At 39.7% G+C, this 15,549-nt stretch overlaps 1 protein-coding gene across 1 annotated transcript; it reads right to left on the reverse strand.

Moving 5' to 3' along the window:
- Positions 1–6,651: 6,651 nt before the first annotated feature.
- On the reverse strand, positions 6,652–7,814 carry LOC138876159 (uncharacterized). Its single transcript, XM_070155060.1, has 3 exons — positions 7,712–7,814; positions 7,266–7,597; positions 6,652–7,179 (listed from the first exon to the last, which is right to left on the reverse strand). Exons 1-3 carry the CDS (start codon positions 7,812–7,814, stop codon positions 6,652–6,654), a joined length of 963 nt encoding a protein of 320 aa, XP_070011161.1.
- Positions 7,815–15,549: the final 7,735 nt, after the last annotated feature.

Consider the following 15,549-nt stretch of genomic DNA (forward strand, 5'->3'; position numbering starts at 1 on the left):
ACACCCACTTTAGAAGAGATAGCCGGTTATGTTGGGAGTACCGAAGCTTTGAGACATAAATATCTGGTTGCCCCGAGAGCCGTCACCTCTCACAAGTTTCTTGATTTGCTAAAAATAAGTAGGGGGTCGAATATGCAGATTTGGCAGTTGGGTTTTCTACTCGACAATTCATATATCAGCGGTACAGACACATAGGGGGATTCGAAAACCCAGAGAGCAAAATTTGTAGCAAAGGGAATCAACTAAAATGGGAAGAGCATAGATGCTTCGCCTTCATGGTAGTATTTTTGGGTCTTTTAGTGTTTCCCAGGAAGGATTGAAATATCGATGTACGTGTAGCCGGGGTCGTCAACACTTTGCTTACCCAGGCCAAAAGCACCCTCGCACACATGATAGTGTCTGAAATATTTCGAGCTCTCACAGCCTGCAAAACCAGAGCAGACTTTTTCGAAGGGTGTAACTTATTGCTACAAATGTGGATGACCGAGCATCTATGTCATCGTCCCCAGTACATGAACCATAGGTCAACGGAAGAAAGTTGCATAGAGAAGTTTTATACAAGGGTCGACGGGTTCAACATTCCAGAAGGGATCGCAGAATGGATATCTTGCCTTCGCTCCGTCACTGCCAATCAAATAGAATGGAAGTTGGGTTGGCTTCCTGCTGATGAAATCATATACATGCCTACTACCGGTCCCCACTTCCTCTTGATGGGTCTTAGAAGCATACAACCTTATGCCCTGTACCGGGTTTTGAGACAGCTGAGGAGGTATCAAATAGTTCCAAAGGATGAAGATCTTAGTACTCAGGTAGTCGAGATCGGTTCCAATGGTCAGTTTCACGAAGTGGCAGTTCGCCAGACCTGGAGTGAGTGTCAGTACTTGATAGCAAGCACCTAAGTGCATGATCTATCCAAGGGTGAAGTCTCGCCCGGTTACCTCGCATGGTACAAAAGAAGTGTTTAGGGCCACCATAAGCAAGCTAGAAAAGGAAGTTAGAGATCTTCAATTTGAGAATGGTTTGCAAGACGCTGCAGATGAGGGTGAAAAAAAAGCTAGCCAAAGAAAATGACGCCCTACGAGTCCAAATTCAGGAAATGAAAATAGCAGCCAAAAACCCCGCTAGAAGTGCAAAAGATGAAAAGCTTATAAGTAACCTTAGACAGAAAGTGGGTAAATGTGGTTTTGATTTGAACAAGGCCGAAGGCGAACTGGCAAGAGCTCGAACAAAATTGGCTAAAAATGCAGAGGAATGATCGCGCTTGGTCAAACAGTTAAAAGAGAAATATGACTATGGAATCGTGGGGTTGAAGAAAAAGATCACCGCCCTTGAGAATGAAATGACTAAGCAGGCAAAGGATTTCAAAGTAGAAAGAGAACACTGTTATGCACTGATGTCGCAGTTAGAAAAAGACTTGCAGCAGCTTCAAGAACAAAATCATAGAGCTGAACAAGTTTTAGGGGCCAGGTCTCAGTAGGTTGGACGGTTGCTACAAGAAAAGGGTATCATCAGGGAGAGGGTTAGAGCAATTGCTGACTACATCGTCATGAAGTGCCATGGATGTGAAGAAATGACTAGAACCACCTTCTTTTCTACGTTAATGACCTTTGTTCGCCAAGTAATGAGTGACCTGGAGCGTCTTCAAGGGGATCTTACGCATAGGCCCGTGGCAAGGCCGACTGATGTCCCACGGGCCCCTGGAGAAGTTGAGGCATTGATGTATTCATGATTTTCATTCGAGTCTGTATTTTCATTTTCTTTGTTGGAGTCTGTTAGTCTGTTTTCAAGTCTGTATTTTCATCTTTCTGTTGGAGTTTGTTAGTCCCCCTTTTTTTCGAGTCTGTTAGTTTTATGATTAAATTCTGTAGGATGAGTCGTTGTAACCAAGACGTTTTTATGAAAAATTTGAAACCCCCAAAATGTTATTTTATTTTTATTTATTTTACACTTATTCCTAGATCTACGCTTGGTCTGATTCATGCGACGTCATGATGCGTAGGCAATCCCCATATGATTAGATCATACCCGTGAAATGAAAAGAAAAAAAAGACAAAAAGAGAGAAAACAAGAGAATCGTGAGAGGGAAATAATGTCAAAACAAGAGAGTGAAAATGAGTGAACAAAGACAAGAGTCAAGCAAAGAAAAGCGGGAATCAAAAGAGAGAAGTTGCAAAATGAAAAGGTGAAATGGCTTCCTGGCCACTTAAACTTGTAGGGCTTTTGAAAGCCAATACACAAATTCATTTAAACACTCAAACCCGTGAAACCTATAACTAATAAACACATTTGACCGTTGACCCATTCCATGTGGGGTCAGTTGGTCCTAGTCAGCCTACTGCGTGAGTGTCACGACGTTTATGTCACACCCCAACCTTGGGAGGTGTGGCTGGCACCCGATGCTCGAAGGCCCGAGCGAACCAACCATGAGATATGATCTGAAATATAATAACCTACAGGCAGAAGATCCCAACACGACATATATATATATATATATAAACTAGGCCAACAAGGCTGCAACAACAGTATAACAGCTATCCAGAAGGCCGTTAGGGCGATACGAAAAATATATATATATACAATGACCGCTAGTTTGCAAGCCTCTAAGAGTGTAAGACAATCTCAACAGGGCGGGACAAAGCCCCCGACATGCCAAAACCACACATATACATCGGTAATAGTACCTATGGACTCAAAGTCAGCAACTCCGAAGAAGTGGAGTGCGAAACCCAATGCTGATCCTGGGGGTCCTACTGAGGAGGCACGCCGCTCTGTCTATCCGAACCTATGGGCATGAACACAGCGCATAAAAATGCGTCAGTACGAAATATGTACTGAATATGTAGGGCGACAAGTGTAACATGAAAAATGTAATTAACAAGAGAAGAGATATAAAGACAATTTGAATTCTGAAACTAGCCTCGATAGGAAACTAAAATTCAACCTGGATATAAATGTATGCTCGTGAAATCGTCGTTCACTATCTCTACTTATAATATATCACATTATATAATAATAAATCCCTCTGTGGGGCTATAATATCCATAACATACCCGGCCATAATAAAGACTCGGTAGAATCGTACCCGGCCACGTGAAACTCGGTAATCCCAACTGATCAGTGGTTACACAATATGTGTCATACCCGACCGTCTATAGTGCGGCTCGGTAATGAAAGTAAATACATACATATACTAAATCATGAATTATATAGGTGCAATGCGAAACCAACCTTAAAAGACGTATTCTAAGAAGAGTCGAAGTGGCCTATCATCATTATTCCTCGACTATCATGGCTGTTGCTAAAATATTTAATTTTTAACTACGAGCCAACAAGTATTAAGAACATGAGAGTTATGTATTATGAATACCTTTGAAGTAAGTGTTCCTTATTCATGATTTATATGAATGTCGAAATGAGAACGAGTAAAAAGGCTCTAGTTCTTTTTAAACAAGGAACAAGGAAAACCGAGAATTCATAGATATTCTCTGAAGTAAGCACTCTATGAGAAAGGATCAGGTCTAAGCATCTTTATAAGTTGAAGGTGAAATAACTCGAATCCGACGAAACAATTCGATAAACATTTATTCGAATTCTAGTCATGCCGAAAAGTATAGCGAAAGCCCTACATACCTTGTCGATGGAGTTATATACTGTTTTCAAGACCTCGAAAGCCTTAGGAATGATTTCCTACATAATACGAACCATTCAAAATCAAATTCAATCTCATAGCTTATATAATTCTTCATTTAGACATTTACGTGAACAACTTGTGGCCATGAATTTGTAGACTCTTTTCTAGATTAATTTCCCCCCAACACACCACCAAATTTTACTTTACTACATCTCCTCATCGACATGATTCCACCCATGTCTTCCCAGATCCAAACAACACAATAAAACTATATAGAACTGCCCCAACAATTAAGCCATATTAAGAGAGGTTTCTTAACAAAATCAAGAACATTTCTATAGAGGTTTCAACTATTTCTTAGGAATTCTTATGGTAGAAGTTTACAAAGATCAAAGAGGAAGTTAAATCATACCTTATGTGACCAGAATTACTCAAAATTCGAAATTTCTTCAAGGCGGAGTCTTGCTATGAAAAGTGAAACACCGAAGAATTCACGATTCTGAAGCTACCATGGTGCTCTCCATCTTGAGGATGACTAAATTGTTGTTATGATTGGCTAGATGGATGGGAGGAGTTTGAGAGGAAATCCCTAGGTGTTAGGTTCTGTTTTGGAGATGAAAAAAATGCAGGGGTTCTGTTTTAAAAATTGACTTAAATAAAGAAATTTTAACAAACCCGACTAGGCACACTGTTCCCGTAATAGTGTGCACCCATGTACGAAAATGTTAATATCTCTCTACTCCGAAGTCTTATTAACGAACGGTTTGTTGAGTTGGAAACTAGACTCATAGATCTTTGATTAGGTAGGTAGAACACACCATAACTCCCAGTATATTGAGAGAAAAGCTCATCAATATTTAATCCAAATTCCAGTGAAATTTAAACTCGTAACTTGCGCGCGATCTTTGTCGAATTTTTAATCACAACTCAAATGACTTCCAATCTCAACGTATAACTATATCATCATGTAAATATCTCATAGAAATTATCTTCCTATCGAATTAGCCCATTTACAGCATGATAACGCCGAATACACAAGGTGTAACGGTTTAGGAGCGTGAGAGCCCCTTTCCCAATGCCCAATAGTCAAAAATGGGGCCTATTTAAGTGGGTTCTTATTCCTTCAATGTAAAACATAGTATCCCTCTATTATATGCATTTGAAGCTTTATTCCTTCATATTTCTTAAAATCTGAAGCTTTCTTTAATTTTTTTTTCTTTTTCCAGACTGTGATAATGAATCAAAGTCCTGTATTTTGTCATTGTGGAGTTGAAGCTCATATTTGCATCACTTGGAAGTCAACAAATCCAGAAAAAAGGTTTTATGGGTGCTCAAACTATGGTCGCGCCGATTCTTGTAATTTTTTTAGGTGGTTTGACCCACCTCTTCCAAGTCACTATAAATAGGTGATTTCAGGGCTGTTATCAAGAATTAGAGAGAGAAAGATCGACTACAACGTAGGAAGAGGGTGAAGATCATTGTAACTTTAGTTGTTGTAGTAGCACTAATAATTATAATTTTCTTCTTAGTGTAGTTAGCACTAATCAATGTCTTTATAACCCTATGTACAATGATAATGACATAATAAATGATGTATTTTTTGTGGAATGAAAGGAAATTTTAACATAAACAAGCGCATATATATAAACAACCAATTTTGATAAGCCTTCTTGATTGAAAAAATTAGCACTGAACTGCTGTCTAGTAGCAGAAATAGTTTAAACATTGTTCCAAAAGAAAAGTCATAGTTAAACAGACTTACGTTAACCTACAAATTAAGTTCTACAACTATCAGACTTAAGTTATCATAAAAATAAACATTCAGTTGTCTTCAAGGTTGAGATTGGTTGATGTTTTGCTGAGATTGGCTCAAGTTTGGACATGGAGACTAGCTTGGCTGAGATGAAGAATGGACTTGAGGTTGGCTAAGGCTTGCTTGAGTTTGTCTTCTCCTCAACTATTGTTGAAGTTGCCTTTGTGATATAGCATTTCTTCCTTGCGACTTTAGTCCAGGTGCACTGTATCCAAGATCGATATTGGTCTGCCCAGCATCCACTGCTTTTATAGGAGTAGAATGTACCCTATCACTTGCTCCACATTGCATGGGAAGCCAAATTAGTACCCAAACTACTAATATATAAATAAAAATTCAAATCCTTAATGATCTTACCCTTTCTATCATTGTTCCTGTATCACTAAACAATATACCAAATCCAGTAGTTCTTGGTCTTCCTCGAAATCCACTACCTCTTGGCCTTCCTCTAACACTAGCTATAATATCCTTAGAAGTTCTTGATCTCATACTTCCAGTATCCTGATGTAAGATAAAATACTATCTAGTAATTTAAAAATTATGGTCCTAATACAGATTAACTAAAGTAAAAAATGAATACTTACAGATGCACTTGCAACAACTGATGGTTGAGTATTTCTGGCCATGGCAGTTCCGGAATTACTTGTAGGACCTGATTGTTGAGTTGTTGTTTGAGCAACTTGTGATGGTTGAGTAGCACCAGCATTACTGGTTCCTGTTGTTCCAGATCCTTTTCCTTTCTGAAATTTCCAAAATATAAAATGAGATATAGAAACAACCAAAGTACAAGACACAATAAAAAATAAATTGAATACATTACCAAGATAGGACACCCCTTCTTGTTATGGCCTACTATCTTAAAAGAAGAGCATGTCATTGGTGTTCCTTTACTTGATCACTTACCAAACTTCTTTTTAGGTTCATCATGAGCTCTTTTTCTATTTTTCTTAGGTATACCAGGCATCTTGGTAATTACAGGAGGCTCAACAGTTGGATTTTGTGTTGATGGCCACATCTCCATGTTGGTTACTAGCTGTATGTAACAACTAAAAGCCTTCAGGTATGTTTCTTTCTTGTACCGGTGGGTTACATAGTCAGCATGCTATCTCTAAAAAAACATTGCACATATTGTATGGGAGCATGGTATTCCTTTGAGCTGCCATGATCTACATGTGCATGTATTGTTGGAGAAATCAATAATATGTTTTTAAACTCCATGTTGTATCTCATACCCAGTATCCCCATTCCATTTAAATTCATGCTTAACAGCATATTGAGATTGTTCCTCTATATACCCCATTGCCAAAGGAGATACATCAGAAATCCACCTTGTTGCAAATTCTCTCATGGTAGTCATCCTCTCCATCACCTCCACTCTAATCTTTTCTAACATGGTTATGATAGACTTGTGCCTAGCAGACAAGATCCAACTGCTAAATATCTCACACATGTTGTTCTCCACAGAATCACACTTACTCCAATCTTTGAAGAATGCTCTACACCAACATTGTTTTGGGTATCTCATCAAGTCCTCAATGGTCTTACTATCACCTAGTTCTGCCTGCTCGTCTATCTTAGCCTTCAAATATGCTTCAAATGAAGCCCTTACACAGGCCCAAAACTTCTTCCGTCTTGCCTCTCCTTTCCACTTTTGTTTCCAGTTGCTCCATATGTGTCTTGCACACATTCTGTGCTCAACATTTGGTAACAACTCAGAAACAAATGCAACAAGTCCCTTAAGCAACAAAAAACAATTAGAATATCAGAAACATATATAAAGTAGACAAATAATTAAAGGAATAACATGGGTGAAGTATATACCTTCTGCATATCAGAAATTATGGTGAGCCCCTCACCTTGGGATTTAGTGAGCTGCAGTTCATGCATCAGGCACCTAAAAAACCATGACCATGTGTGCTTTGTCTCCTTTTCCACCACTGCCCAGGCAACATGGTACATTTGGTTGTTACCATCTTTACCAATGCATGATAGTAGCTTACCCTTATACACACCCTTCAGAAATGCTCCATCAAAGCCAATAACATTTCTACATCCTTCCAACCAACCAACTTTGCAAGCATGTAGACAAATATAGATACCCACAAACACCTCCTTACCAGGTATTGTCTCCTTGGACGCCAGGATTTGTAGACCTTAACATGTCAGCATAATCATATATTCTAGCAAACTCTATTTGTAATCACCAAGATACTAACCCATGACCTGATGTTTAGCCCTAGCACATATGGATTTTCCCACATACATACCATACTTTATCCTAATCAAATCCTGCAACTTTCTAAGCTTTATGTTAGGTTGGTTGATAATCTTGTCCTTGAAATGTTTAGCTACCCATGCTGTATTAGCCATCTTGTTTCTGGTTGCTCTAAAACACTTATGAGAAAGATAGTAGCTGCTGACAATGAAATTTCCTATGTGTCCCTCCAAACTTCCCAAAATATGCCATCTACATCTTGTTGAGTTCACTCATTTTGCCCTAACCCTATGTTGCTCATTAGGCCTCAACTTAATTTGAACTCTTCTTTGTACAGCATAATCTTGCAAAGCAGATCTGAATTGTTTCACATTTTCAAACACCATTTCCAACTGGAAATAAATTTTCTTACAAGCAGGATCAAAGTATACCCTGCTGCTGTATCTTCTTAGTTGAGGGTTATGTACCCTATCTTCTTCAACTACTTCATCATTTGTATCCTCACTACCTGGATCCCAGCATATTTGGATCCCATGTCTTTATACATGTCTTCAAAACCAGGGTCTATACCTAAAGGTCCACTAGGTATCTCATTAGTATTAACTTCACTAGATCTTAATTTACTACTCTTTGCATTCATTTTAGCCTGTCTAGCAGCAACAACTTCAGGTTCTAGGTCACTTGTCTCTCCAACAATATCCTCATCAAAACCGTATAATGACTCATCTGTATCATCATCATCATCTTCAGAAATAGCCTCATAATCTTTATCACTCTTAGTACTTAGCTCATCACCCTCAACATCACCCTCAATATCACTCTCAACATCACCCTCAGAATCAGTTGCTAAATGAAAGGTATAGAACTCACTTTCATCTTCACTAGAATCTTCTGTTTCAGAATCACTTTCAACAGCCCTCTCTTTACCTTTCCCATGAGTGTTATCACCCCTATTTATATCATTGTTAGGTGAGTGTGTTACCCTAGCATTAACATCACTTGTTTGCCCATGTGGCATTTTATTAAAGTCAAATGGCTGAACATTAGTGGGGTCCACATTTAAACCACCACTACTTAACATTTCATCTAGGTCCAAATCAATACATGGTGTATTAATTGTGTGACATATATACATATCAATAAAATCCCCATCCTTAAGGTCTTGACAGAAAGCTAACACATCAGCATCATATTTCAGAAATCTAAATTCTCCTTTTTGGTTAATTTTACATGCATATTTATCTACTGTTAAGTACTCCATATCCTTAGCCCAATCATGAAATTGAATTATATGTAATTCATCAATGTCAGCTTGAAGAACAACTGACCAAGTTTGACCATTTACATACCTCATAATTGGGTCAGCCACTAACCACCCTAGATGATGAAACTGTAATTTTACATAGACAGCCACTGAAACCTATAAAAAGGGGGGGGGGACAAGTCAGATACACTTTAACCCTAAAAAGCTGTAAACTTTAACATAATGGGAGACAAGAATATTTTGATATTCAAAAAAGCCTAATTTTTTAACTCTAAATGCCATATCACTCATGAAAAAGACAAACCCCTAAAATAAAGTGAACATACGACTATTTTCCCCAAAACCCTAATATAAAATCTCATAATTTGTGCATGCAGACAAAAGCCCTAATTTTTTAACCCCAAATGCCAGATCAGTCATGAAAAAGACAAAACCCCTAAAAAAGAGTGAATATTCGAGTGTTTCCCCAAGTATAAAATCCCAAAAGGCGAAATGGCTTCCACTATAGCAGATGAAAAATTGTGCATGCAGATAAAAATAGCTTTCACTATCAAACATTACCCACATTATTTCACAAAAAATTAGAAGACAAAAGAAAACGACATCAAAAGAAATAAACTAACCTTCAGAGCCTATAACGTGACTGAAATCGAAAGCTTAGACCAAATGAAGCTCGATCAGCTTTTGTTTAAAAGAGGGGGGGACCCCAATCGGTTATTTTGGAAGGGGATGACTAATTTTCAGCCATTGCTTAACCTAGGTTTAAGAGGGGAGGGTTGGTTAGAGAGAGGAAAAGAGACGAAAAGTGGGGGAGGGTTTGTCGGTGTACTGATTAAAAGAGGGGGGACCTCAATCAGTTGGGGTTTAATCTCGCGCCATTGACGTGTACCGGTCTCATTGGTCATTTGCTGACTGGATGTACATATTAACGAATGTGTAATACACGCGTTTAGGGTCAAGGTTAAAATGTGTTTATTAGTTATAGGTTTCACGAGTTTGAGTGTTTAAATAAGAAAGACAAAACTTTGTGTATCGGCTTTCAAAAGCCCTACAAGTTTAAGTGGCCAGGAAGCCATTATGCCAAACGAAAATTAGTGAAAGCTGGGATGATGCAAGCAGCCGTTCAAATGCATAGTAGAAATGGTTAACTGCTTAGGTGCATTGCATCCCCAACGTGCGGTTGCATATCTGTTAAGCCTTAATCGCTAACAAGTTTGTTGTTGTCATCAAGTTCAGGCATGTGGTTAGTTTGTTTGGCATTCTGCCAACTCACCCGTACAACACCAGGTCCAAAGACAAGTTGATCATGGCTAACCAAGAACTGGATGCAAGTGTTATTGACCCGTCAAGAGAGGGGGAAGAGTCTGATGTTAATCTGAAAAAGGAGTTGTATAAGCTGAAACACCAGATGGCAGAGATGTACCAAACATGGGTAAAAGGGCATCCTACCCCGCCAACCCTGCTTTCGTCCTGCCGCTGGCTCAATCCCTAGAACCTCCCACTATTGATTCATCTCCGGTATTTCCCATTTACCACCACTACCAAGGCACCACTTCCTAAACCCCACAAGAACCACCACCCAAACTAGTCCCATACCCTCCTTCACCAGCCACCCCTATCTTCGTGGTACCCCCACCCGCTACACTTCATTGATCCTCCAGTGAGCCCTTATTCCAGACCGAGGATAACCAATACTACCCCCCAGAGCCTACTTTCAAGGCCCTAGAGCCTTACTCTTATACTCCTAATTTCGACCTCCCTGTTGAGACTGAGAAACCACCTAAAACCCAGAGCATGAAGAGAGGTTCAGGAAGGTTAGAAGCCTGGAGCAGTCATTCAGAAACATGCAGGGATTGGGAGGCTAGGTGAGTGTAGCCTACAAGGATTTGTGTCAATTTCCCGATGTTCAGTTACCTGTGGGATTTAAGATGTTGAAGTTTGATTTGTATGACAGGCAGGGAGACTCGATGGCCCACTTGAGGGGATTTTGCAGTAAAATGAGAGGAGCCGGTGGGAAAGATAAGCTATGATGGCATAATTTAGCTAGAGTTTGAGTGGTTCGGCATTGGAGTGGTACACTCGTCATGATCACAGCAGATGGTATACCTGAGATGAGTTGGCCCAAGCATTCACTCGTCATTTCCATTACAACATTGAGATTGTTCCCGATCATTTGTCTTTGACTAAGATTGAGAAAAAGCCTAGTGAAAGTTTCAGAGAATATGGTTTCACTGGAGAGAGCAAGCGACAAGAGTTAACCCCCCGATGGAGGATAGCGAAATGGTGGAGTACTTTCTGCAGGCTCGGGAGCCCACTTACTTTGGCCATCTGATATCAGCCATAGGCAAGTCTTTGAACGGGGTAGTGAAGAAGGGTGTCATGGTGGAAGAAGGGCTTAAATCAAGCAAAATCATGAGTTACTCGGCTATCAAGGCAACTACCTAAGCCATTCAGAACGATACTGGGGGAGTGATTGGAAAGAAGAAGAAAGAAGATGTGGCAACAATTGATTCAGGATCATGGTTTGGACCCAGGGGCCCGTCACACCAATATACCCGGCCTCGACCCCATCATCGAACCTACACCCAAACCCTATATAGTCCACCCCAACACTACTTCCCATCACCAGACCCTCATATTTCTGTCCACCACACCTAGACATATACTCAACCTCCTGCCTATGCACAATGGCATGCCCCAGCCCCACAAAACACCTACCCAGCTCCACAAAATGCTTACCCACACCCACGAGCCTACCAACACCCTGCCGGTCCAGGTTTCCGACCCAATCCAACATTCAAAAACGAGAGGTTGTAGTGGAAGAAAACATTCACCCCATTGGGAGAGTCCTATACCAGTTTATTCCATAGATTGAGGCAATTGGTTATGTTGAGGCCAATTGAGTCGAAATTGTCAAACCCTCCCCAAAAGAATATTGATTACTCCGTGAGTTGTGAATATTGTTCTGGTACTCCGGGGCATGCTACGGAGAAGTGCTGGAACCTAAAAAATGCCATTTAGGAGCTCATTGACACGAACCGGATTGAAGTCCAAACTCCAGAGGCACCGAATATCAACCAGAACCCACTTCCAACCCATCAGGAAACAAACATAATTGAGATAGTACATATGGGAGGGGAGCCCAAGAAGCCTTCATAGAACGTCATGATGATTCAGTCTAGTGAGGTCAAGCTAGTTAAAAAATCAACAGTTGAAGGATTAGTGAACAAGTTGAGCATGACAAACGGCAAGCCATCTGTGGTAGCTAAGAAAGGATCCCCAAGTGATGTTATAGCAAAACAAGAAAAGTCAAAAGTAGTTGTGCCAGGAGTGGCTAACAAGCCTATCATAATTGTGGAGGGTGCCCGTACGGATACTGTCATCATCAAGCATGTAACTCAGTTGCCGATAATCAGCATCAAGGCCATCCTATGGAACTATAAACGGGTGATAGTGACCTGTAAGGGAAAGGAAGTGAAAGAAGAAGTCAATGAGGCCTAGGGATTAACTCGTTCGGGGAAATGCTTTGCCCCGAAAGTGTTAAGGAAATCTAAAACATCCAGAGATAACCCAGTTCTAGTGAAGAAAGCAGTGACTGAAGAGGAGGTGGAGGAGTTTCTGAGAAAAATGAAGGTGCAATATTATTCCATCGTGGAGCAACTGAGAAAGACGCCTGCTCATATTTCATTGTTGTCATTGTTAATCCACTCAGATGAGCATCGTCGGGCCCTGATGAAAATTCTGAACGAGGCTCATGTTCCCGACAAAATTTCAGTGAACCATCTGGAAAAGATCGACAATAAAATATTTGAGGTGAACAGGGTCACCTTCTCTAATGATGAGTTGCCTGTGGAAGTGTAACGACCCGACCGGTCGTTTTGAGCTCCGGCGCGTCATTCAGCAGTTTGAAGCCATGAGCGGCTTCATCTCAGGTATATTGACTTGTGTGTATGGTCAGAATTAAAATTCAGAAAGTTTGGAGTCAAATCTAAATGGAAATTCTCATTTTGAAAGCTTAAAATTGAAGAAATGAACTAGGATTGGAATTTTGAGTAAACGACCTCGGAATTGGGATTCGAAGGTTCCAGCAGGTTCGTATGATGATTTCGGACTTGGGCGTATGCTCGGATCGGGGTTTGGATAACCCGGGAGCGTTTTGGCGCCTATTGTGGAAGATAGCATTTTAGAAGAAATTGCATCAGTTTGGTTTAAAATGCATTTCATTGTTATTGATGTCCGTTTGGGATTCCGAGACTGGGCGTATCTCCGTATGGTGATTCTGGATTTGGGAGCACGATTGGAAGTGAATTCGGAGGTCCGTAGGTCATTTTGGATTCGTTCGGCTAAAGATGGAAAATTGAAGGTTTTTGAGAAAATTTGACCGGAAGTGGAAATTTTGATATCGGATTCGAAATGCGAATTTTATGGTTTGGATAGCTTCGTTAGGTTATTTTGGACTTAGGAGTGTGTCCGGAATATCTTTGTGTTGAAATATATGAATTATGGGAAAAATTTGAAAGATTTTGATATTTAATATTGTTAAAGTTGACTTTGGTCAACATTTTTGGTAAACGGACCCAGACCCATGATTTTTCGGTCTCTAAAGGTCCATAGAAAAATATGGGAGTTGAACGTGTTTCCAGAATCGAATTCCGAGGTCCCAGGCCCGAGAAATGAATTTTTTCGTGAAATTATTTTCTGAAAATGTTTAAGGAAAATAAAAATGAAATTTGATCAGAAAGTAATGGTATCGGGCTCGTATTTTGGTTCCGACGCCCGGTACAGGTCATATATGTTGGTTAAGCACTTACTGTAAAGTTTGGTTACAAACGAATATTGTTTGACGGGTTTCAGCCTTAAATTGGAAAATTTGAAAGTTTATGAAATTTGAAAGAATTCTTGGATTTAAGGCTCCAATCATTGATTTTGATGTTATTTTGGCGATTTGATCGCTCGAGCAAGTTCGTGTGATGTTTTAGAGTCAGTGTTCATATTTGGTTTGGAGCTCCAAGGGCTCGGGAGTGTTTTGGAGGTGTCTCGGAGTGTTTTCGGACTTAGGAAAAATTGCAGAAAATTGCAGAAAATTCTGCTGTGCCCAGAAAATTTTAGGTACGAGTAGTCCAGTTTGGAAGCTCATATCTTGTAATCTATAAGAAATCAGAAAAAAGTGCAAAACACGAAAGTTGTAGTCCATACATTCTAGTGTTCGGAAAGTTAAACCATTCGCGATTTGGATATCATCTCAGAAAGTTACGATGGATCGAAAAGGGCTGCTGGAGCAATTTCGGCAGAATTTACGATGCACTTTAGAAGCTCATATCTCGGGATATATAAAGAGTTATATAGTGTACAACCTATCAAATTAAAGATCTTTGAGTCTAGTTTTTAAATCTTTAAACCGTTTGTCATTTGGATATTTATACAAGACGTTATGGGTGTTTAAACAGAAGGTGTCCGACAAGGAACAATTTTAATAGGATGTACAACTTGTATAGCACAAGTGTAAGGTACAACTCGACGAAGCACAGACAGATTCTTTTATACACGGATTTAGCTCACTTTTCTTCATTTCTTCAAAGTATGGACGATTTTTGGGGAGCTTCAAGAGGGGATTTTCATCATCAATGTGAAGGTAAGTTATCCCCACCTATTTTGAGTTAAGTACATCAATTATGTATGGATTTGAGCATGAAAATTGTAGAAAAATTGAGGATTTAGGCATAGGGATTTGAAAATAAGATTTGGTGATTTGAGGGGTCAAATGAACTCCGATTTTGGTAAATTTTATATGTACGGACTCGTGGCGAGACGAGGAATCCGGTGATGCTTTCGTAATTTTTTGAGAAGTGGCCCGGGGCTCGGGTTTTGCAAATTTCGTGATTTTCGATATTTTTCGAGTCTTTTCGATTGGGTTATATTCCCTTAACCTATTGTAATATATTCCTTGTGGTTTAGGCAAGATTCGACGCGCGAGGAGGTCGATTCGAAAGGAAAGGGCATCGCGGAGTAGACTTTTGGCCGTCTTGAGGTGAGTAATAGATGTAAATGTTGTTCTGAGGGTTTGAAACCCCGGACTTTCACATTGTAACGCTATATTGAGGCGTGACACGCACTCCACGGCGAGTATGGGGTCGGATACTATTGGGGATTGTGACTTAGTCCATCTCGTGTGATGTTTATACTATATTGGTGATTGATACACATACTTCATTGATATTACTGGGCTTGATGCCATGTTTGGGGCCTTATGCCGATTTGTAAAATCCTTCGAGGATTGATATTACTGCTTAGCATGATTTGCATATCATTTAATTTCAGTCCAAGGTTTTAAATGCTGTTTTGCAAACTCAGCCATAATTCTAAGTGTTGAAAACTTAAATGATATTTTTAAATGTATTCCGGGCTGGGAACTTCTGTTTTGTAAATGCCCAAGGGGCTTATTATATTATTTTCTGGACTGATTATAAAGTGACTTGAAACAGTGGTAACAATGACACTGTGTGATATACTTGAAACAGTGGTAACAATGACACTGTGTGATATACTTGAAACAGTGGTAACAATGACACTGTGTGATATACTTGAAATAGTGGTAACAATGACACTGGATGATATACTTGAACAGT

Source organism: Nicotiana sylvestris, chromosome 8, assembly GCF_000393655.2.
Source record: "Nicotiana sylvestris chromosome 8, ASM39365v2, whole genome shotgun sequence".
NCBI lineage: Eukaryota > Viridiplantae > Streptophyta > Magnoliopsida > Solanales > Solanaceae > Nicotiana > Nicotiana sylvestris.

Excerpts from the sequence above, each read along its gene's own strand:
- LOC138876159 (XM_070155060.1), bottom strand. The coding sequence starts at position 7,814 with ATGGCTAATACAGCATGGGTAGCTAAACATTTCAAGGACAAGATTATC. Across the intron at positions 7,598-7,711 it reads TTTGATTAGGATAAAGTATG|GTCTACAAATCCTGGCGTCC; the intron begins GTATGTATGTGG and ends TGACATGTTAAG. Across the intron at positions 7,180-7,265 it reads TAATTTCTGATATGCAGAAG|GGACTTGTTGCATTTGTTTC; the intron begins GTATATACTTCA and ends TTGTTGCTTAAG.